The 24,421-nt window shown below is 27.3% G+C and overlaps 2 protein-coding genes across 5 annotated transcripts in view; one reads left to right on the forward strand and one right to left on the reverse strand.

The window, feature by feature from the left end:
- Positions 1–347: 347 nt before the first annotated feature.
- Positions 348–24,421, reverse strand: part of LOC119684577 (atrial natriuretic peptide receptor 1) — a 137,832-nt gene continuing 113,758 nt past the window's right edge. Inside the window, exons 4-11 of one of the 4 annotated variants that reach the window (XM_038098645.1) lie at positions 22,241–22,355; positions 13,291–13,435; positions 10,973–11,399; positions 10,173–10,895; positions 7,603–7,767; positions 3,456–3,633; positions 664–2,198; positions 348–602 (exon numbers count right to left, since the gene is read on the reverse strand). In XM_038098645.1, coding sequence (XP_037954573.1) covers positions 529–602; positions 664–2,198; positions 3,456–3,633; positions 7,603–7,767; positions 10,173–10,895; positions 10,973–11,399; positions 13,291–13,435; positions 22,241–22,355 — 3,362 coding nt within the window. In that variant the 3' untranslated portion in view covers positions 348–528. Of the gene's footprint in view, positions 2,199–3,455; positions 3,634–7,602; positions 7,768–10,172; positions 10,896–10,972; positions 11,400–13,290; positions 13,436–22,240; positions 22,356–24,421 lie in introns of all 4 variants that reach the window. The other 3 variants (XM_038098647.1, XM_038098644.1, XM_038098646.1) reach the window with 3 other exon arrangements.
- On the forward strand, positions 5,442–7,401 carry LOC119684584. Its single transcript, XM_038098655.1, has 2 exons — positions 5,442–6,336; positions 7,116–7,401. The coding sequence occupies exons 1-2, from the start codon at positions 5,511–5,513 to the stop codon at positions 7,355–7,357; spliced, it is 1,068 nt and encodes a 355-aa protein (XP_037954583.1). The 5' UTR covers positions 5,442–5,510; the 3' UTR covers positions 7,358–7,401.

The raw sequence follows: 24,421 nt of genomic DNA on the forward strand, positions 1-24,421 counted from the left end.
TATAAATTTATATTAATTTTTTTCTTAAAATCAGCAAATAAATTATGTATATTACAATTGATTTAAAATTTAGTTAGAAGTAATTTTTAGCTTATATTTAAAAAAAATACATAGAACAGCCATAAAGAAGGAAATTTTGAGTTAATTAATAATTTTATTATCAACATTTAGAAAAATATTTCTTAATTTTTTACATCTTATTTGCGCAATTTTTTAAATCACTTAATACTCACTTAATTTTAGTTAATTAATCTAGCTTACTGTGTGAATAAATTATTACAAATACTAATTTTATAATTTATTTAAATTATGCTAATCTGATTATTATAAATGAGTAATTTATATGTTTTTCAATACACTGAAACAAATTTTTCTTGAAACTTAAATCTATATACGATCACATCTAAGCCATAAAATAAACTTAATACTAAAATTGTTCGCTAATAGTTTAAACATTAATGGTTTTAATAAATTATGAATTAATTTTTGTTAACAATGGTTGAGTTACAGCATTTATAATGACACCATTCACAGTTCCATTATTTGATCCGCCATTAAGTACAGGAGAATCTCTTCTGTCATTGTCAGAATTCGATGCATTTCTGCATAAAAGTTTATAGTTTTTTATATTATTCGTTTTGACAATATGATTGAAATTATTACTATTACATAGTTTATTAGCTGGGCTAATGTTTCTATATGGTTGGTTTTCCTCCAATAGATGCGCTTTGCTGCTGTTGGTATTGCAATTATCATTATTGGTATTGCAATTGTCATTTAATGTATGCAATTGTGTGCTTTCGTCTTCGTGTTCATCATTAACATCTTCAACATCTTCGAAAGCATCCTCTCTTACACAAAATGTTATGCGATTTGCACTACTGAGACTGCAGTTATCATACTCTGCGCGTGCATTAGCCATGAGCGTTGAGATCGTCGGTGATTGTTTAAGTTTAACTCTACTCGAAGGATGCAATATTCCACTTAGATTAGAATTCGAATTTTCGTGTCTAATAGTACTATAATTGTTGTTGTGGTTTTTTAAAGCTCCAGAGAGCGGTAGACGAAAATTTGCAAGTTCTGTGGAATCTTTAGTCGGTTCTCGCAGTGAACGACTACTGTAAATGTCTTCAGCGCCAGCGCTATCGCGTTTCCTACTTAGCGGATTATATCTTTCATTCTGAGACTGTTTTGCCGCATCTAAGTAATAATAGAAATCTTCAGTCTTGCAATCGTTACTATTAAGTTTTGGAGAGGAAGATGATATTTTACGTTTAACACGTAAATTTGGTGAATTTTTACATTCTATGGATTGTTGTTGTTGAATCAATGGTATTGTTGAGATCTCTGAATGCATTTTAGTTAATCCATAACGTGGTGGTTGTTTAAGTGATGAACGTCTGGATAGTAACATTTTATTGGGTGACAATGTTAAGTCTGGTTTTGTCATTTCACCTTCTAACCAATATGTTAACATTTCACCTTTACCTTTCATTGGTACAAAACCACGTTTCGTAGTAATAAACGTACCAAATTCATCAAGCGCCAATTTTGTTTTTTCGCTAATGTGTATTTTCAATGCCTCACCATTTGATTCCATTCGTGAGGCTGTGTTTACAGTGTCACCGAATAGGCAATAACGTGGCATTTTTAATCCAACCACACCAGCTACGCACGCACCTGTATGTAGACCAATTCTAAGTTTAAGTCTGTCATCGGGACGATGGTGAATTTTAAAATTATGCACAGCTTCCAATAGAGCTAGTGCTAAGCGTGCTATCTCACGCGCATGTTGATTTCCATTTCGTATTGGTAAGCCTGATACAACCATATAAGCATCACCTATCGTTTCCACTTTGTACACATCGAAGTTCTCAACTATAGAATCGAAGCAGGTATAGAGATCATTTAGAAATTGTACAACTTGCATGGGTGTACTTTCCGCTGATATAGCTGTGAAACCAACGATATCACTGAAATATATTGTAACCTGGTCAAAGGTTTCAGCTACAACCGGCTGACCACTTATTAATTGGGCTGCCACACTCTGCGGCAAAAGTTGATAAAGTAGCTGTTCACATTTTTTCTTTTGCTCTAAATAATCCTGTGTGCGTTCCTCTACTAATTCTTCAAGATTATTTGCATATTGCTCCATACGTTTTAGCAAATTGTCTACGATATTACCAGTTTCATTATCCCTGCAAACATAAGGAAAAAAAATTGATGTATTACAATATCTGTTAAAGCTTGAGAAATGATTGTATATATATATTTCTACATATATAATGTAACTATAATATAATTAAATAAGGGGGAAGATGCTCCAGCGAAAAAGATATTTGAAGCAGTAGTTGGAAAAAGAAGGCGTGGAGATTGACTGTGTCTCCGGTGAAGTGATTAAAATGAGGGAGCACTAAACGGACTCGATGTACGAAACTGAAGAAGGCGCGGTCGTAGCAGAGGTGTTTGGAGACATATAAGTAAGTAAGTAAGTAAGTAAGTAAGTAAGTAAGTAAGTAAGTAACTAAGTAAGTAAGTAAGTAAGTAAGTAAGTAAGTAAGTAAGTAAGTAAGTAAGTAAGTAAGTAAGTAAGTAAGTAAGTAAGTAAGTAAGTAAGTAAGTAAGTAAGTAGTAAGTAATAAGTAAGTAAGTAATAAGTAATAAGTAAGTAAGTAAGTAAGTAAGTAAGTAAGTAAGTAATAAGTAAGTAAGTAAGTAAGTAAGTAAGTAAGTAAGTAAGTAAGTAAGTAAGTAAGTAAGTAAGTAAGTAAGTAAGTAAGTAAGTAAGTAAGTAAGTAAGTAAGTAAGTAAGTAAGTAAGTAAGTAAGTAAGTAAGTAAGTAAGTAAGTAAGTAAGTAAGTAAGTAAGTAAGTAAGTAAGTAAGTAAGTAAGTAAGTAACTAAGTAAGTAAGTAAGTAAGTAAGTAAGTAAGTAAGTAAGTAAGTAAGTAAGTAAGTAAGTAAGTAAGTAAGTAAGTAAGTAAGTAAGTAATTAATAAATATAAATAATACATATAACAGATACTGAATGTCAAATCTAGAAGTTGTGAATATCAAATTTCTAATTTGCTACTATTACTTACAATAAAAAAAAAGATGTAAAATAATTATCTTTTGAAAACTAACTGCTATAAGATTATGTAATAGTATATCCATTTTATAATTAATACGATAAAACTATTGTTCTAGGATAATAAATGTTAGTGATAAATATCTCCTTGATGTACAGCTTTATTGAACTCCGGCATTGAGTTTTTATAGATCATTCTCATTTAGTCAAATAGGTTTTAGTTGGCAAAGGAATTACTGACCAAGTAATATCGGACTATAAAATAATACTACAAAGGCATTTATATTTCTATAATTACATAGAAAAATGAACAATAACTATCTTTCTAGATATTTCTATATTTTTCTGTATATATTTCTACTAATATAAAAAACGTTTATACTTACTTGTTTATTTTTCTAACTATAGTTTTGAGTGCATTGAAGTCTGGTCTTTCAATGGGATCTTCTGACCAGCACTTTGTCATAATGCCATTAATATCTAAATAATTATCACATTCATCAATATAGGGACGAAATGGTTGTAAAGTCAGTATTGGATAGCCCTTAACTAATTCTACAATATCTGCAAGTAGAAAAAAATAATATAATTTTAATATAATACAGTTAAAACAGTTGAATGACTTCAAATATTAAAAGTATTCTATGTATATATAGATTTATAAGTACATTTAAATATAAGAAATTATAAAAAATATATGTATTTTTATTCTTAAATAATAATGTAATAAAATAAAAGATAATTTTTAAAAGAACGTATAGGAACTGGAAATCAGGATTAAAATAATAACAAATTACTGATTTTCTGTTGTTGACACAATTGATACCAATCGTTTTGGATACTCGATTGAAGTCACCACTGTCAACTCCATTAAAATAATTTACGGTATAGTCGTATATAAAAAATAAGATTTTATTATGCGTGAAACAGTATCATAGAAGTACAGTACCACAAACATACATAGATACTAATCCGTGTGTCACACTATATAGATCGGAGTCAATGATGACTGAGATAGGTCTAAGTTTTTTGTACGAGACATAATTCACAATTCTTACCTTTCAATGGCAAAAACAACAATTCAATGGATGTCAATATAATTGATTTTTTTTTACTATTAAGAAACTTTTGCAGAGACTGGTTTATCAAAACTTCCGAACCAAGTTTTGAACGAATTTGTTCCGAGTCATAAAATATGTGTACTAGTACTATTTGCTTTTCCGTTGTTGTTTCATTCCAGCAGTCGGGGTGTGGGCAGTAGAAGACCATATAAATGTTGCACCAGGCTGGAGCATAATTAAATTTGTAACAAATTTAATAACAACGACATTTTGTAATAAAAAAACGAAAATAATAATTTGAAAAAAATAAATTAAAACTAAGCAACTCCCTTCCAATGCCCGTAAACACTTCACACAAGTTTGTTTGTCGATAATGTGGGCTTTCTAGTCGTTTGTGGAGGATCTCATCCTTTTAACCATAATTACCTGTGTTGAATATTGTCATATGTAATTCATTTTTCATCGCCCATAATAAGTAGGTTCTAGATAGTTCGATTTTATTGCGTTAGAGCACTGTTTCACTGATCATAATTCGATCAATCAACTTTTTTTGAAATAACTCATGCGGTACTAACCATGGAAGGTCATCATGTAGTTTGCTCTGTTAACATGATTTGAAATTGTTATGTTGTTAATGTTAAATGCCTCCACTATCTTCTGATAGTTTGCGTATCAATCTTGCTCCACCAGTTGCAAAATTTCATCGCCTTTCGTAGTGACATGTTTATTTGACACAATTATATATGGGTAACAACACTTTCAAAATCCAAGAAACAGCGTTTGTTTTTTACTAGCCCCAATTTTAATCCAAAGAAAATGTACATTTTTTTGTTATTATAATATTGAAATTAATACTCCAAAGACTAAATATCAAGTTGAAAACTACGCAACATACCAAAAAATTTATGAGTCAGTGAAGGTAACAGAAGTCGTAGGTAAGTTATCAGCTAACGAATGTAATAATTAAGTCAATTAATTATTATATTATATTATTACTGTAACTTTTATTAATATTACAGTCCCGAATATACGTACTTATCGGTACTTAGATAGGCCTGGAACAGGTTGTGATACCATTGAGGAATTTTCTTTAACTTCGCAATTTGTGTTATATCCATATTATGGCCCTTATTTATTAGTTTAAAGTTCTATTAGTTTTTACAAGCAATTACTATCAATATTTTAAACTATCAAAATATATATTTTAACAAATAACATGCCATGATTTAAACTCCATTACGAATATAAGAACTTCACAAAACATGTTTTAAAAAAATGTTTATAATTTTATAAACAAACAAAAACAAAGCGTTGAAATATATTTTTAATTAATTTCTATACTCCCCTAAAAATCTGATATTTAATATTAATTTTGAAAAAATGGCTCAAAAAGATCAAGATAGAGTTAAGCGTTTTCGGATAAATAATAAATATGTTTATCCTAAAGATTTGTATCCATCAGATATACACAATGAGGATGGTATTAAAAGTATTAAACAGAAGCGTGCAAAGTCTAAAAAGAGTGAATATGATAATAATTCCACAAATGAACATAAATATTCATCACCGCTCTGCTCAACTGAAGAACTGAGATCAAATCACTTATCAACAAGACGTAAAAGCTTATTCCATTCAAATAGTTTCCTTGACTTGAAGAATTTCGATCTTGGTGGCAGTCATTTTGATGCTGGGCCTTCCATTTACTTGAAGGCACAACGACAGAAACTCAAAAATCAAGAGCAAAGGGAACAACTGGAGAAATTGGAAGCGTATAATTTTCCACAGCAAAAAAAATTAAAATCGAAAAAGGGTTCGAAACAACTTAAATCAAGAAAGCATCAATATAGAAGATATGAGTATTCTTCCAGTGACTTGGAAGTACTTCTGTCACCTAAAGGGAGTGATGTTAGTTCGCAACAAACTTTCAGCGATATTCAAGAAAAGTTACGAAGTGAAGTCAGTTATAAACAAACCGCCACTGACGCATCTATGTTTGCGAAATTATTGAAATCCAAAGGATTTGATATTCCGCATACCTTACCATTGTTTGAGGTTTTGCCAATAGTGAAAGCCACTCCAAGCGCAGAATTAATTTATCAAAACTCGTACATTCTGGATGGCATCAGTTATGAGTACAGTTTGAAAAATAAAGTAGATGGCATTCGACCACAACTTAGTTTGGACTACAAGAAGTTGAAGAAAAGCAGTAAGTTTGAATTTTATCAATAATTTTGAATATTCATTCCTTTTGTTGAATCATGAATTTGGTTTGTGGTGGTAGTTTGTATCTTTGCCACTAACGTAGGCAACTTTTAAAAGAAGAAATTTTAAAGAGAGTGTGTGCAGATATTTTGATAAAAGATATTAAATCACAGCAATAATATTTTATTATTATTTTTTATATTTACTTATTCGTAAATAGTTTTTTGAGGACGGAAGTATCAACGATTGAACCCGTGAAAAGTGTAATTTTTATAAAATTTACTGAATTTAACAAGAGGTTTTTCGGACAGTAGTGAACTACAACAACAAATATTCATTTTATATTATTTTAAATAATTGAATTTTTGGTTAACCATGCAGCTGTTTCGAGTATTGCCAAATACTGACCACCTATCATCAGTGGTTTTGGAAATAAATCTTATATTTAATTATTCGTAAATAATTTTTGAGACTGCAAGTACCAGGAATCGTATATTTTTGAAAACTTGCTTTGCATGGATTGCTTACTCCAAGTCTGTTTAAAGAGCTTTGCATTATGATGCTTATAGCCGTATCAGTGGCGCAAAGATATGAAGAATATATGTATATAATAATTAAAAATTAGAATATTTTTCTGTTGAAATCGATTGATTATGTTTGATAAGGAAATTTTTAAATTCAAATATTCACTTTTTAATCCAAAAGCTTTACTTTCTTTTCAATTCAAAGATAAATTTCCTGTCATAGTATAAAAAGTTTCTAATTAATTTTTTTTATTTATAGTGAATTTACAGACGAAACCGACTGATTGTGATATAATTTTTGGCAACGCAAGAATTATTTTATTAAAGAAACAAGACTTGGAACAATCCCGACTTGGTTGGCTCAGAAAATTGGAACTAAAGCAGAAATTACCAAGAAAGGAAATCCACAATTGGTACGATGATGAAGAAAATTTAATCGAAAACTGTTGTTTTCCATTTTTTAAAGATATTTTTAATTTGAATAGAAAGGAATGGAACTGAACAATATTTAGGACAATATTTAAATTTTTTTTTTAAAAGTTAAAAACGTCAATTATATTTTAATAAGACTTTTGTTAAACTTTAGTAATATTAAACATTTATTAAAGAGTATTTTTTTGTTGTAAGAGATTCATACTTTTGCAGGAAATATTAAAACATGGTATATATTATTTAATTTTTATCTTTTAAATGACATTTTTTGACAAAATGACATTAAAGTTTTGTTTTTGTTTAGTTATGATTACCTTGTGGAGATTTTTCGTCTTCAGTCTCACCCAAATAAAACGGTCCTTGTCGTGTTGTAATCTCATGTACAATTATGCCAAAAGAGTACACATCTGCTTTTTGTGTGCCTTCCGGTGGACGATTGTTTTCCATTCTAAGTAATTCAGGTGCAGTCCATAATAATTCTGAAAGAAAAAAAATAAACAAAATGATTATAAGAATTAGAACAAAACAATAACATTTTATTTTGGAAGATAATAATAATGTAAAGAATGTAATATAGAATTTCAACCTAAAAAAAAGAGGATATTACAAAGAGTATTTTATATAATAATCAAAAATACTTGATATTACATTTAAAATAAAAGGTATAAAAAATAACAAAATGTGTAATTTTGTTTTACAAAATAAATCTACAAACTACAAATGAATTGTAGATAAAATATAAATACAATTAAATTATTAAAATAAAATTATACAATTGAAACCACAAAAATAAATTCATTCGAATTCAAACCAAAATAGAAAATATTCTAACAAAAGAGTAAAATCAAAATAACAAAATAAAAAATATAAATTGAAATAATATAAATACCATATAAAATTATTTTTAAAAATTTAAAAATAACAATTATAAATTAAACAATTATAAGAAATAATAAAAAAGCATATAAAGGAAATAGGAACAACAAACAGAAAATAATTAAAAAAATAAAAAATAATAAATATAAAAATATATATAATAAATAATAATAAAAAATAAATAACTTAATATATATTAAGTAGTATATGAATACTATCAAAGATAAAAATAATATCAAAGATAATTAAATAAAAAATTAAATATATTAAATTATATGTATTTGTTAAGTTGGTAATGGCGTTTAGGGTGTTCGGGTTACGCTAAGGCTCCTATGCACTGCGACCAGTTTGATCTATTGTGCACCCTTTTGTATTTAGATATTTAGTAACTCGAGGAATCAAACCGAATCCTTCGGGGGGAGTTTTCGAAGGTCTTCGAAAACACACTTGGTGATCAGATGTTCCATAGACTCTTCCTCACCACACCATTTGTTAAGTTAAAAAGGAATAATTTAAAATTAAATGTAGAAAATAAAATATAACAATAAATAAAATCAAAAATAAAATAAAATTAATATGTGAAATTATATAATAACAAAAATGAATATGAAAATAAATGAAAAATGTTAAAAATAAAATGTGATAATAAAATTTAATATAAATATATATTTATTTATAAGTTAGAAAATATGTTTAAAATAAGATTTAAAATTGTTGTTTTCTTTTACTGGTTTTGGTTTTGTATTCGAAATATATTTTGATGTATATGTGGGATTTTATTAAATTGAAATTTAGTTTATTCATTTTTTTAAATTTAAACTAAGTTTATAATGGATATTTGATAAAACTGTTCCGCATCACTTGACCGTTCTTGCTGAGCACTACAAAGCGACTAACTCTTTTTGTAGTCGCGGCAAAAGAATTATGTTGCTCTGCTCTCTTGTGTTGGTACACGGTTATGCTGCATAAACATACCCTACATATATAATAAATATTACATAAAAAATGAAAATTTAAACTTAAATTTAAAAATTTATTAAAAATTAAATTAACCGAAAAGGGTGAAGTAAATAATGTTAATATATATTACAAAAAAGAAACACATTAAGATTAAAAATATTATATTTTTTAATAATAATAATAACAATTAATAATAAAAAAAGTCAAAAAATATACATATTAGGATTTAAAAATAAAATAATAAAAGAAGAAAATTATAAAAAAATAAATTTTAAAAATTTTAATTAAATTTTTAATAAATAAAAAATAAATTGAACAAATTAAAAATTATATAAAGAATTACATAGAATAGAATATTTATAGAATATATATGTATGTTTATAGAATATATAAGTAGAAACATGAAAAAAAAATTATAACGCAATAAATAATTATAAATAAACATATCATTAATGAGTTGCAAAAAATATGAACTTTTAAATAAAATGAGAGAATATAGCTAAGGAAAAGGAAAATAGTACTTGTACAGTACGGAAAATTACTTGGAAAATAAAAGGGCTATAACAATGAGAGTAACAACGACATATATATAAGCAATATAAATAAATTAACATTATTTAAAAAAATAAAAAAAGGGAAAACTAAACAAATGAGTCATTCTTTTTTTTTGGAAAGATAATTCTATATATAAAATATAGATTAATTAATTTATATTTATTTTTATTTATTATATATTTTATAAATTTTAAATATAGGATAGTAGTAAAAAGCATTAATTAAATTAAAATTAAAATAAAAACAATTATTACCATTATAATTATTATCATTACCATTAAAACAAATTATATATGTAATATATTTTAAATATAGGATAGTAATAAAAAGCAACAAATATTAATAAATAGAAAAAAATTTATAAAAAATCTCTAATATAGATACTTCTTTTAATAAAAATATTTAATAAAAAATAAAACCCAATAAAGGATCGTACTAATAGCATATTTTATATACTATATCCATAATAATTAGTTATACAAGTAATACTTACTGCTCCAGTATGCATGACTGTTGCATTTTTCAACTTCACTTTCCACGTCTTGCATATTTTTACGTAATGTGTGTAAGCCAAAATCTGTTATTTTTAGTACAAATCTGGAATCCACAACACAGTTTGAAGATTTAAGATTGCCGTGTGATTTAATATCGGAGCTATGAAGAAAATGCATACCACGAATAATGTCATGCATGAGAGATAATTTGAACATCCAGTCCAGCTGGAATTGTTCATTTTCGAGTATATCTTGTAGTGAACCTTTCGGACAATATTCCATTAATAAAAAACTGCGCAATGGATTTAAACAAGCACCATAAAACTTAACCAAATGATCGTGTTGTAAGTCTTTCATTTGTTTTAACTCCAACATGAGGGAGCGTGTCAAATTAATATTTGTGTCCTCGATTTTTTTGACAGCTACTTTACAACCTTTAAATACACCAACAGGAATAAAAATTTGACGATCACCGCTAAATGAGCCCATATCATCAGACATAAGCGTTAATTGGGAATTCTGTTTTACTAATGAGTGAAATGAGCCACGGAAATATCGACCAGCTGCATCATGATAGACAATATCATCCATGGACACTTTCCAAGACATTGAGTTTAGTTCTGCTTCATATTTATAATGACGATAACCAAAGAAGAAACAAATAATCATTATAACAACCACAACACCCAGTACAATCGAAAGTATTGCATATCCTGGAAGAGCTGTAGTAAATAAAATGATTTGAATTTTATTTAAAATTAAAAAGTTTAAATTAATAACTAATCCAATAAAAACTTACAATTGTCTGGGCATAATGCACCGTCATAGCCACATGTTGGTCGATCAGGTGGTGCTTCCAAGCGATCACCAGCCCAATGTATTTGCTTACCAGGCACATACTCTAGACGATTGTGTAAAAAATGTGCTACAATTTCGAAACGTCCTGTTGTTGGATTCATATCTAGTAAAGAATATGCTGACACTCTATCCCCATTTGCATCAATTGTTACATTGCCAGTAATGCCCTTGAAACTGCGATTCCACATGCGCCTTACCATGTCCGTGCCATTAATGGGGCGTGTAAGTACGCTAGGATCTTCACGGATACTGTCATTCAAAGCATTTGCATAGAGAAGGACACCATCATAAAATGATGTGACAAATGTTGATATCGGTTCATTATCATGGAATGTATAATTATATTTAGCTGCAGCTATTGATTTTATCTGCAAGAAATACATTTTGTAATAAGTAATTCAAATAACTAAATTGGTAATTAGTGAAATAAATAGAGTTGTATCTCAGAGTAGTGGCATTGAATTTTTGAAGAGAAACAAATTATGTGTAATTATGTGTCCGTTTTTTCCAGTGTTTTTAGTTATTTTTAGTGTTATTTAAAATTTAAAGTTACTACTAAAGTAGAAATTTTATTTGTTACTTTAATCAAAATACGTGGTAAATTTTTGTGATACTAAAGATGGTTGTTGATTGGATTTTAAAACTATTTACTATTTCCTATTTATTTACTGATATCGAAATTAAGATCTGTTACTGCTAGAATTTGAAAACTAATCAATCTTTTTACAAGCAATGTATTCTTATAATACAAACTCTTCTTTTAAGCAAGTCAGGAAACTGCATGTATATGTTCAAGCATATAGTAGAGATATTAGCTCATGATCTTCAAAGCCATATTTGATTCCAAAATATGGTTTTAATCAAAAGTTCGTGTTATAATATAACACCACTGTGGTGCCGCATCTCCTGTAATCTTTAGATACTGAACTTTTTGACTTTTATCAAATTTTAAAATTCAAAAAGGTACTCAAAGAACAACAAATTTCGCTAACAGTTGACTTGATCTGTTGTCAGACATCGATTCATAAATAATTTGCATAATTTTATTCACTGTTCTCCTTTAAGTGCTGGCCGGCACACTGGAGTGCCTAGAACCTTCTATTCTAAATCCATACTTAAACTTGAAGTCACATGGCCCATGTGTTATGTTTTCAGTACATCATATTTTGATTTATAATGGAAAAAAATAATGGATTATATTATAATGGATTATTTTTAATGGAAAAAAATTCAATTCGAATAAAAAAGAGTGTAATAGTGAATATACAATTTTTTAATTTTCAATTGACTAAATTATTAGACTGACAATACCTCTGATTTGAATATCGCCAATGATCTGTGGTCTTTGGATAGATCTATTGGTTAAGTTGTCAGAATTATAATTTTGAGCTGCTGTCAGAAATTCAATTCTGTCAAATTTAATCCGTGGACTTACGTGTTAATATATAATGTCAAAGTATACTTAATCATTGAACGATATTGAAATAAATGCATATTTATAAGTACGAATTCTTAATTATGTTAATACTATAATCAATAATTGTGTTCTATTGGTAGATAGATCTATTCTATCAATTGTTAATTGTCTGATATTGAAATAAACGCATTTACATAGGTACGATTTTTTAATTGTATTAATACTATAATTATTAATTGTGTGAAGCAAAAAATATTCGTGTATTTTCACTTCTTATAAATAGATATAAGTTAATTGCATTTTTATTAACAATTTTACAAAAGTAAAAATAAATAAAAATTCATAACATACGTGTATATAAAACGAATACATTTATATATAAATAATAAGCAAGATAAAGGGATTATTAATATTGCATCACAAGTGATAAATATTACGGTTATTATTATTATTGAAATAATTTATCTTATCTATGACTTTATTTTTTTCATTAATAGAACCGCAACTGATATAGGTTTAATAGGTTTAAAAGATACACTAGTCATTAAGAATATTGAAAATGTAGTAATAAAAGTCTTTAATTCGTATGTGTAGTAGAGTAATGCATTTATTGTATTTTGGTTAATGCATTTCTTGCTTTAAAATGCAGAAATAATAATGCAAAATAAATTATTTTCCTTATCTCCGCAAAAAACTGAACTATAAATCTTGTATATTAAATTCGGAAAACAGCGACACAATATCGTTGAAATTGTTCTCATTGTTGCCATATGTTGAAATGCCAAACAATTACATATTCGGTATTTGAAAAGAGTTAATACTTCATATTAACATATACTAACCTCCTCGGAGACCCTTGTGTATTCGCTACCGCTTGGCTGCTTCGGTGTGACTGTTAACATGGCTGTGTAAGCTTTCCGAGCACGTTCATTGTTCTCCGCAGTATCATTTTTGTCAAACCATGGCTGAGATGTTATGTTTGGTGAACTGCAATGATATAAAAAAAGTATATAAATAAAAATTTTAAATAACATAAAATTTTTAAATACTAAAGTTTAAAGGAAACATACTTTTCCGTAACTTTTTTTAAGTATTTTTTCTGCAGATTTAGTCAAGTTATGGTAGGAAAAATATAAAAACAATTCAATTTAAATAGATTGATTTTCGCATAAGCACGTTCTTCAATGCGGCAATATTTCTTTTCACTTATTTTATTTATTTACTAAATAATATGTTCATTGTTATTATAAAGTTACTTTTCTTTTTCTATCTGCATTACAGTATAAAATAAAGACTATGTTTAATAAAATTTTACATTTAAAAAAAGAAACGGATAAAAAAATTAAAAATTTATAGACCACTTTAGGGAATCAATCATTAATGAAACCGTTTATAATTTATCCATTATCAGCGGAACCCATCAGTTATCGACTTCTCCTGAGTCGTGTCAAGATATTTATTTTGATGGCATTGAAATGATTTCAGATAAGTTAGGTTAGATTACAGTGGCGGCCTTGGGTACCAAAAAAGCCCATGTGAGTACAATTAATGGCTGTTTATGGTATCACAGGAATAGCGTTGGTTCGTACATAGACTGGAAAGTCAGTATATGACCAACAACGAAAAAGGCAATGACTCCCCATTAGGTAAAGGTAAACAAACTTATTATATGAATTCGGCTGTCTTTAATATTGTAAGATAACAGCTCAGTCAGATCAGTAAGGAAAGTGGGCGACAAGAGTTTTGATTTTTTCTTATCTAGACATGGGCAGTAACACATGTGATGAAACGCAGTTTACTCCTCGTTCTCAAAATCATATTCGTAACAAAGGTTATTATAGGAAACACCTAGTCTTATAGCATGCCTCCCTATTATGCAGTGGCCCGTCAGCACCGATACCGTAGTGCTGAGCAGGTTCCGTTTTAGTTGCAGTAGCTGACTGGTACGTTTTTAGTCCAAATTAGACCAAGTCAATCTAGATATCTGACAGCTGGATTTATCAGCCCAGTGTTGATTAGCTATACTTAGATATTTTTGTTTAATTATCAGTTTAGCTGTTGCAAGTGGAACGCCATATCTAAGAAGTGAATGTTAGGGAGAAGAGCGTCTGTATTGGCAAGCTTATCCATCCAGTAATTGTTCATAACCCCAAATAAGTTCAACGTTCATGCACTTAGCTACGCCATTGAGGGAAACACGGCAGTTTTGAATTATGATTGATGTGGCTGAAGTGATTTAATGGCAACTTGGCTTTCTCAGAAGATTGAAATAGTTTCATCGGATAGTTGTTTGACAAGAACTCATTTTACAGCATAATGTAGTGCAGAAATTAAGACCCAGTCTTTCAGAGAAGATGCCGCAGCCAACTCATTTGTCTATTATGGAACCGTCTATGTAAATGTCTTCTATCTAATGTAAAATAATTATAGTTTTTTTTTCTTAATCTTAATCTATAATACTGTATAATTATGGCACAAAAAATATTAATTAATTACAGTTGGACATTATTTATTTTACATGAATTGCAATAATATAGGTACAACTTATAATTAATACTATGTATAATTTATATATTATAAAGCTTTGTTTAATCTTTTCTATAAATTTATTTCTTAAACTCTTAAGGAAAAATAAGTACTTAGATAGTTTTATGGTTCTGGAACTATAACAATAGAACTTAAACAAGATTATTAAAACTTTTCTGTTCGCTAGCTTTTTCTGTATCCATTTCCTTTCTAATTTCTATATCCATATATAAAAAAAACAAATATGTTGCAAATCATTAAATTGAAAAAATATTTCAAACATTCCGCTGAAATGATCTATTATATTTCACTAAATTTCCGAAATTCCCAACGGAACTTCACGTAAAAAATGTAAATGTGTATTTTGACAAATTTCACACTTTTGCACCGGATGCGAAATGCCATTAGCGAATATGTGTAAAAAGGGTTAAATTTGTTCTTGCAGATGTGCTGGAATTTATGCTAATACACATATTAAGAAAATTTATCTGTTAGAGATATTTAATTTTTAAGAAATGAAACGTTATTTATGCTAATGTTTCAGTTAAGTTATTTGTTTTTTATATTTTTTCTAAATCTATTTAAAATTTGTATTACATATGTCATAAATATTTAAGCTTAAAAAAAATTCTTTCATAAGAGTTTAATTCCTAAAAATGTCTTCATTTTTCATATTTTTCTTATTATTCATATGTAATATTATTTTGAGTGTAAATTCTTTTTAATATATATCTAAAACAAAAATATGTTATATATAACTTTCAGAAATATAAAATAAACTCATGCCTCTACAAACAGAATAGTATTGAAATTTTAGAAATTAAAAATAAAAAAGTAATTAATTACTTGAATTATTCTACAGCAGGTTTATGATTTCGATCTAATATAAACACAGCAAGTGAATTTATTAATAACACTTTCACAGCAAATTAACACAACTCCAGAAAAATGTGCGATCATAAAAGTCATGTACTACTTTGGATCCGTTGGTGAAGGAGCGGTGACTCTGAGCTTTAAATTTGGCAGGGCACGACTACGATTTCTGGTACTTGCAGTCTCAAAAAATTATTTACGAATAATTAAATATAAGAATTATTTCCAAGACCACTGATGATGGGTGGTCAGTATTTGGCAATACTCGAAACAGCTGTACGGTCATCCAAAAATTCAATTAATTAAAATAATATAAAATGAATTTATGTTGATGTAGTTCACTACTTTTCGAAAAACATCTTTATATCTGTTTTTTTTAATCTAATACAGACATAAAATGTAACTTAACTTTTGTATATATATTTGGTATAAACGTTTCTAGTAATTGGCAACCAATTTTCTATTATATATGCCTCCACTCTCTAAAGGTTTATTTTTATTTTGCAAATCATAGTAAAAATTATTAAAAATATATTAAAAATTAATATAACCATTTATTAAATATTTTTCAGTGAAATTTTTTGTAGTCATAGGAAATAAAACAATTACATTTAAATTCTTAAAATGTTCAATTATTGATATTGTTTATATTTTGCTTCCTATATATTGTTTACCTATCGGATATTCTTAAATCTATTTTAAGAAAATTTAAAAAATTCGCAGAATTTTTTGCATTTATTTCTACAATTATATAATAATCAATAAATTATGATACTTATGTTTACTTAACTCCCATTACTTTTAATAGGTCGTAAAAATTTTATTTCTTTCAATCATATATATTCAAGGACAACATAATATTACTAACAATTTTTTCAAACAACTAAATATATACAATAAAAATGTATAAATGTATATAAATAAAAAACTAATAAATAACAGATACTGTTTTGGTAACTACAATAAAATCAAACAAAAAAAAACATTGCTTTTAAGATATAAAACATACTCCAATTTACCATCAATATTTATAGTTAAAAATAGTACAAAAAATCAAGAATATTTATTATTAAATTATAGTAAAAAACTATAATTAATTATAAGCAAAAGTTTTGTAGCACAATATTAATTGTTAAATTATAATTATGGGTATAATTAAAGTGTAATTACTAAACAAACAATAAAAGCCCCTCTAGGCTTAAAAAACTAAACATGAGAAGTTGATCCACAGATGTTTGCACATGGATTTTAATAGACAATCGTGTTGGTGCTTAAGATTCTATTATTAAAATTTGTAAGAATTAAAAAAAGTGGTGGAAAATACGTTTTTGAGTTAAAAATAAAGTACAGTTCAGAGTCGCTTTAAATAACATAAGCATTAAATTAGATTCTTTGTTATATTTTCACTGAAATGATTGATTTGCTGTTCCGTATTGCACGGTTTTAAGATGATGTTGATAGATCTATCGATAGACGATAGATGATACTCTCAGTAGAGCATTAAAAAAATCGGGGGTATCCGATGGGAATTGTTTGAGTGTCTACAAGATCTAGAATTCGTTCATTATATCCTGCTGTTAAGTCACAGACTTGATGAATTACAGCAAATAATATCCGTCATAAGTGAACAAGCAGAAGTCTGTCCTTTTCAGGTTAAGTACTGAAAAAACAAAAAGCATGTCAAGCGGATAATGTGCAGACCAAAATGTTAGGTTGCATGCAAATGGTGGAGAAGAAATTGAATCCGTAAACTTTTTTACCTATTTGGGAAGCATTGTGACAAATAAAAGTCTAGCTATTGAAGTGCTAGCATCAACCAAGCGAGAGCCGTGTTTGGAAAATTTAACAACATATGGCGATCCAGTGAACTCAGAAGGCAGACTAAACTACAAAACTTTAACATAAATGTGAAACCTATTTTGAGCTACGGTTGCGAAACATGAAAGCACTTCAGACATGTAGAGAGAGAGGTGGAAGTTTTTGTCAACACGTGTCTATGTACAATTCGCAAAATCTAATGGCCAGATCGAAAAAAAAATGAACGCCTGCTGAACCAAACGACTCAAAAAGCAGCATAAATTGAGATAACAATGAGAAAGTGGAAGTGGATAGGCTATATGCTTACACAACCGAGAAATTATATAGCGAGGTAAGCATTGGTATAAAATTCACAAGATAGCAGAAGACCTGGTACGCCAACGAAAACATGGAGAAGGACGGTCAAAAGTGAATCAGACGAAGCATGATATATAATGCACGACATATATAGAGAAGCACCAAATAGAGACAGAATTAGAAGAATTATTGAGGACCTGTGTCTCACTGGGGGAAGTGGGTATTATTGTATGTATTATTGTGCGATTTTTAACTCGTCATTTAGAAATGAGTATTTAGAAATGAATACACGCCGTCGTATATCTTCATCTAAAAGTGCTGAATTATTCCTCACATCAGCGTCTCCACACACCTTAAATAAGCTGGATAATAGTATCAATTCTGCTTTCGCATTTATTGAACATATTATTATTAAGTTCACAGAGTTAACGTTGAAACAAATTAACAATTATTACAATGGAGGACGGAAATCAGATCCGGGAAAACAACCTAAAATCGCTGTAAAATTCAAACGATGATAATTGTTTTCGTTGTGGATGTACTACATCCAGAATTTATTTCACACAAATTGGCAAAAAAAATACTATTTAGATATAATGAAGATTATGTGATAAGAATTATTAAATATTAATTAATTAATATTCATGATATTAATGTGTTACATTATCGTATAAAGCGACAGTTTTGCCTAACTTCAACGCTACAGTTAGGCAATGAATAATATCGGTCTATTAACGAATTCTATCAAACTGACACGTTGGATTTTCTTTTCGTTTGCAAAGCTTCAATTTCCGCCCTAGGGTACACGTGGTGGTAGCTGAGGGCTGTGGTAGAAAGCATCTATATAAACTGTTTCACAGCTCTAAAAAATCAATAATATATACATTATTATATACATTATTAATATATGTGGCATCATATATTAAATTTGGTATTCACTAAATATTTAATTTTTGCTTTATTATAACAAAAAAAAATACTAATAAAAAACGAAAGTAAAAAATATTATCACATGAAATCAAATAAAAATAAGTCGTCTCTGTGTCGTTTTTCTTGAAAAATTGATTTTATGGTATTATGTGAAGGACACCTGATAAATTAATTTTTTTTAATTACTTCTAAAAGCAAAATACTCGAATTAAAATAAAAAACATATTCCTCATTTTTTTATTGAAAAATCGTGTGTATGTGTTTAATGTGATGTGAAGAATAAATTAATTTTTTAGAAGTATTTCAAAGGACAATATCGTCCTGAAAGTTTTGGGTTTTATGTAGAATTTTATTACTAATCGAAATCAGAAATATTATATAAGAATATAAGAATATATATATTCTTATAAGAATATAAGAATATATATTATATAATATTATATAAGAATATTATATAAGAATATACTACTATATATTTGTAGTATATTCTTTGAAAATTCATTCAATGGAAATATAGTACAGATGTGCTTGATAGTTTTTACCAAAAAAAAAAATATTTTTAAAAATTTCAAAATATAATGCTATCCTGAAAATTTTTATTTCTCAAAATTTTTATTTAAAACTGAATCTAAATAATATATAAAAAATGAAAATTCTGGGGACTTGTTTCGAAAAATTTTTTTTTTTTGCATTTAACGGTTAATATTAGTACTTTAATATAAACACTCTTAATTGTTTATACAATTTCTTGAAAGTTCAATCAATTGTTTTTAAAACGCAGTAAATTTCAAATTTTTACCATTTTTAGAGCTTGAGATATAGCCATTTGAAAATGTGTCTACAATGCCAATTTTCAGAATCCCATGGATCCATATCTTCTAGGGAAAAAATTACAAAATTTTTTTTAGAGTTACGGGCCTTTTAATTTTATGAAAAGAGCTCATAAAAAAATTTTTAGCCAAATTGGAGTTCATGAGGTCATTTTTTGTTAAAATTCGTCCGGTTTGTAAAAGAATGACCTATATACAGAATAACAAGCAATTGGAGAAAATAAATACCGGACTAGAAAGATATAATTGTGTGTCATCAATAGGCGTCCTTTGCGTATGATAAACCGCATACTACATTTACTTAAATATTTTTATTCAGTTAATACATTTGAACAAGATGCTGTGTATGTCGTATTTTGTTTATATTATATAGGTGTACTATGTATGTTATAAAGTCTGAATACATTTAAGTCCACACATATGATAATGATAATATATGATTATCTTAAATATGGCTGATATTTTATTGTGTTTTAATAATACTGTAAAATTAAAACTTTATTTGTATATGATCATTGCTAGGGTCAACCTATGAACTTCAAGATATACTTTCTACTATATCTCTTTGACACAATCCCAGTAGATAGCCTAGTCAAAAGGAAATAAATTAGAAATTTGTTGAATTGATAATAAAAATTTGACAAATAATTAGCAAAGATTAAATATCAAATAATATGTTGATATAATGTTTATTAATTTTGTAGGTATATCCAAAGGGGGCTGTTTGTTTGTTAAAGCGGTAAAATTCAAAATAGACATGAATAGATTGAATTCATAAATTATATACAACGTTGACCAATAAATCTCGCAGTCTACAACAAAGTTTACAACAACAGCATAAGAGTAAAAAATAACTAAAACCTAAATAATACTGGAGTTCACCGTGGAAAGGAATAAATATTGAAGAGTCGACCAGAAAAGGTAAGCAGATCACTTTTTCCAAACACCCCTTTTGTATGATATGGAGAGAGAGTATGTGTGATTTTTAAAACCCTAAGAAAAAATATATTAAACAGTCTTGATAAGTCCTATAAAATAAGAGCGAAATAGTTTACTATGATACTTTTGCTGTTTATATGAATCATAAATATTTGAATATGTCATATACCTACATACTATATGTACATATGTGCTATATATTTTTTGTGCTATTTTTCTGTAACGCAATTTGTAAAATATGACTAAGATTAATCAATAGAATCATATGAAAGAAGTTATTCTTATATTAATAATTACTCATATAATGGTATAAAGAATACTCTACGAGTATTTTTTATATTAAATTGGTTGCCTACTTGGGCTCAGTCGAAACACGCTCGGAACGCCCAAGCTGAAAGAATGCCATGCATGCTCATAATAATCGCTTACATATGTTCGCATTTGTTTTGAAAACAATCCAACAATCTAACAATCCAACAAATACGATTTATTGCTGCTCATGAGTTGTTTAATTAAGCACAATTATGGCGTACTTAATTACAATTTAGGTGTTGCACAGTGTGACCGCAAGCCTCTATGAATGTTTAAAAAAAATATTAAAACAAACACGCGTACCATTAAAAATAGCAAACTAATGATTTATATATATAATGTACAAATGTATATGTATATATTATAAATGTATATAGTTTGCTGGTTGTGAATAACTAAAAATAGATACTAAAATATTTTTATTAAATTTTTTTTATAAATTTTTTTTATAAATTTTTTTTTATAATTTTTAAAAAATGTTAATTGTAGAATTTGTAAAAATATTTTAAATTCATATTTTGTCATACAAGCAATAAAGTTATTATTTATATTAAATATAAGTTGCTTTGTTAGATGACTGTATTTTAGTATTCATTAAATTTTTTAATATTCATTAAAATAAAAAATCATTTCAGTAAAGAAAAACGTATATAAACAATACAATAATACTCTCTAGAAATTTTAATATAGATATATATATGTACAAGTCAGACTGTTATATTGATATGTATATCATAGCAAATTGATGAGATTGTAACTAAACAGTAAAAGTTATTAAAATTCTCGGTAAAGTATTATCAATAAATACGACTAAATTTTGAATAGGAAACCAATCATCAAACCAAATTAAAACAATATTGTAATGATATTTTTACCTGATAAGGGCAAATTGAGCTGTCAATGTAATATATGGAACATATTGTCACGAAATATCACGAAATATATGGAACACTTGGATAAGAGGACTACAGGGTCATAGATAACTGCGGTGACAACTAGAACATTGATAATATTTTGATGCTATAGTTTATTTTTAAATCAAAGTTTCAAAGTATTATTTCTAAATATGTAATTTACGATATATACACAATAATTCAAATTAAATTATTCTTCCATCTCCCAGAAATTTGTTTTATTGAAATACTTTTTGTCAATTCAATCCATAATTTTGTTAAAAAAATACTTTTTTTTGTCGTATTTTTTATTTGATTCATTATTATATTATACATTTAAGCATGCACGTAATGTGATTTTCCAAAGTACTTACCGTGAAAACAATTCTATATTTATAAATACATATTCGCCACTATCGATCATTTTCAACTCCTCAGCTGTCAACATGATTTGACGTATTGATTGTGGATCTGCGCACATGATGACAACTAAAAGAGTAAATTAAAACAATTTAAAAATATAACAAAAAAGATACAAATTCATTTCAATTTCAATCATATCTTATAATAAACATTTTCAAGTTTTTTATTTATATATATTACATATAAAATTTTTTATAGTTAAAAATTGAATTTATTTGACGCAATAGTTTTTCAATCTATGTATCTTTCTAAATGAAGGAAGAATATAATTTATAACCATGTATTTATAATGAAATAATATTTTTATATATAATTAAAAGTTTCATTTTTTATTACGTTAAAAAGTCAACTTATGTAAGATTATTTTAATTATATATATTGTAATAAGCTATATTAAGCTGATGAGCTTATCTCACAGCCTTCCTATTTATTATTCTATTTAATTAATTTGTTTAAAAATTTCTATCTACTGAATTATAGTACACAGTTTCAATAAATATTTACAGCTTTTAATATTTACAACAACCACATAATTTTGTTGTAAATTTTATTTTAAAATACAAACATATTTCGTAAAGATAATGTCAATTAATTATCGGGATACAACCCCAGAACGACAATAATTCTTAAATCAGTAGTTGAACATGAATGGTTGAAATGGAAAATGGAAAAATCAAACAAAAAAATATACAATAATAGTAGACTATGATGATTTGGTCCTTAAAAGACTGTTATGACTGAATTTGTAATACTTCTGAGAAACTTCAGTCATATTTGAATAGTAGATTAATAGCTTACTAAAGATTTTAATTTCAATTTAAAGTGACCATATTGGTAATAAAATGTCCATCAGAAAGCTTTCGATTCTCTTCGTAAGAGTTGAGTTGAGTCGTAGAATTAAAACCAAAGATTCAAATTATTATAGGGTTATTTTAAGATCTTAGTTTAGTATGCAATGATAATGAGAAAATTAAGTTTAACTAAGAATGTATTGAAAAACGCGCAAAAGTAAGCTTAGACATTGTAAAAGACATCCAATAGTCATTATGCACTGTGAATATATTAGATATTTTATAATGGCTGAAATATAAATACCCTTTAGATAATTAATTTAGAATTTATAATAAGTATATAAACTTATAGAATAATAAGTTTAAGACGCTACTATATTAGATCCAAAATTTGTTTAAAGTGGGACAATATTGGAAATGATAAGTTTACCAAATATTTTGTAATTTTTATATTCAAAGAGTATATGGAATCAAAAAATTCTAATTTATGTTTGAGACAAATTTTAAGAATATTCTGACCTAGAACGATCAGCGACAAGTGACTGTGGGCTGTAACAGAACAAAAGCCAACTGATAACCAAATTTTAAAAAGATGGTGTGGGTGGTTGGGCCACACTCCACGCAAAATCTTAAGCGAAATTGCTTATGCCGCTCTTGAATGAAATCGACAAGGAAGAAGAAATCGCGGTCCACCAAAGACTACATTGAGAAGGAATCAGGCAAATCTTTCAATGAACTAAGAACTATAGCTCGTGATAGAAATAGTTAAAAATCTTTTGTGATTAGACTAAGAGAAGACTAATAAGAAAAATTTGACAAGTAAAATGTAAAAACGTGCATAAATGTGGGAGCAAAAAAAAAGTGAAATTAAATTGTTGCTTTATGGAACATTACATAGTATCTTGAAGTTTGAATTTTTAATTTTTATACTGTATAAGGATAAATTTAAATTGTTTAAAAATTTATTCAAAGGTTGTATGCAGCTCGATTCGTCAAAATTAAAAAGTTATCACTAAAAATTTAAATTTATGTTTTATATTACATATTATTATAAATCTATTATTATACTTTAATTTAGTTGATTATTCTGTGGAAGTTTTAATACATTTTATTTACCCAATTTATTCATTTCCCATTTTTTCTGAATATATTTTTTACGAGTACGAGTAGCATCATTAATAATAACTCATCTAATGATTGCTATAAACGCATTTATCACCGAGAATAACGTGTCAAAATTCAAGACGAAAGCAAACAGTTATTAAATTTCTTTCATTTAATATTTTTTTGCTAAAATTCAATAATTCACTGCCCTCCAGCACAAAATTTACCGAAAATACA

The sequence above is a fragment of the Teleopsis dalmanni genome, chromosome 2, assembly GCF_002237135.1.
Source record: "Teleopsis dalmanni isolate 2A chromosome 2, ASM223713v2, whole genome shotgun sequence".
In the NCBI taxonomy this organism is placed as follows: domain Eukaryota; kingdom Metazoa; phylum Arthropoda; class Insecta; order Diptera; family Diopsidae; genus Teleopsis; species Teleopsis dalmanni.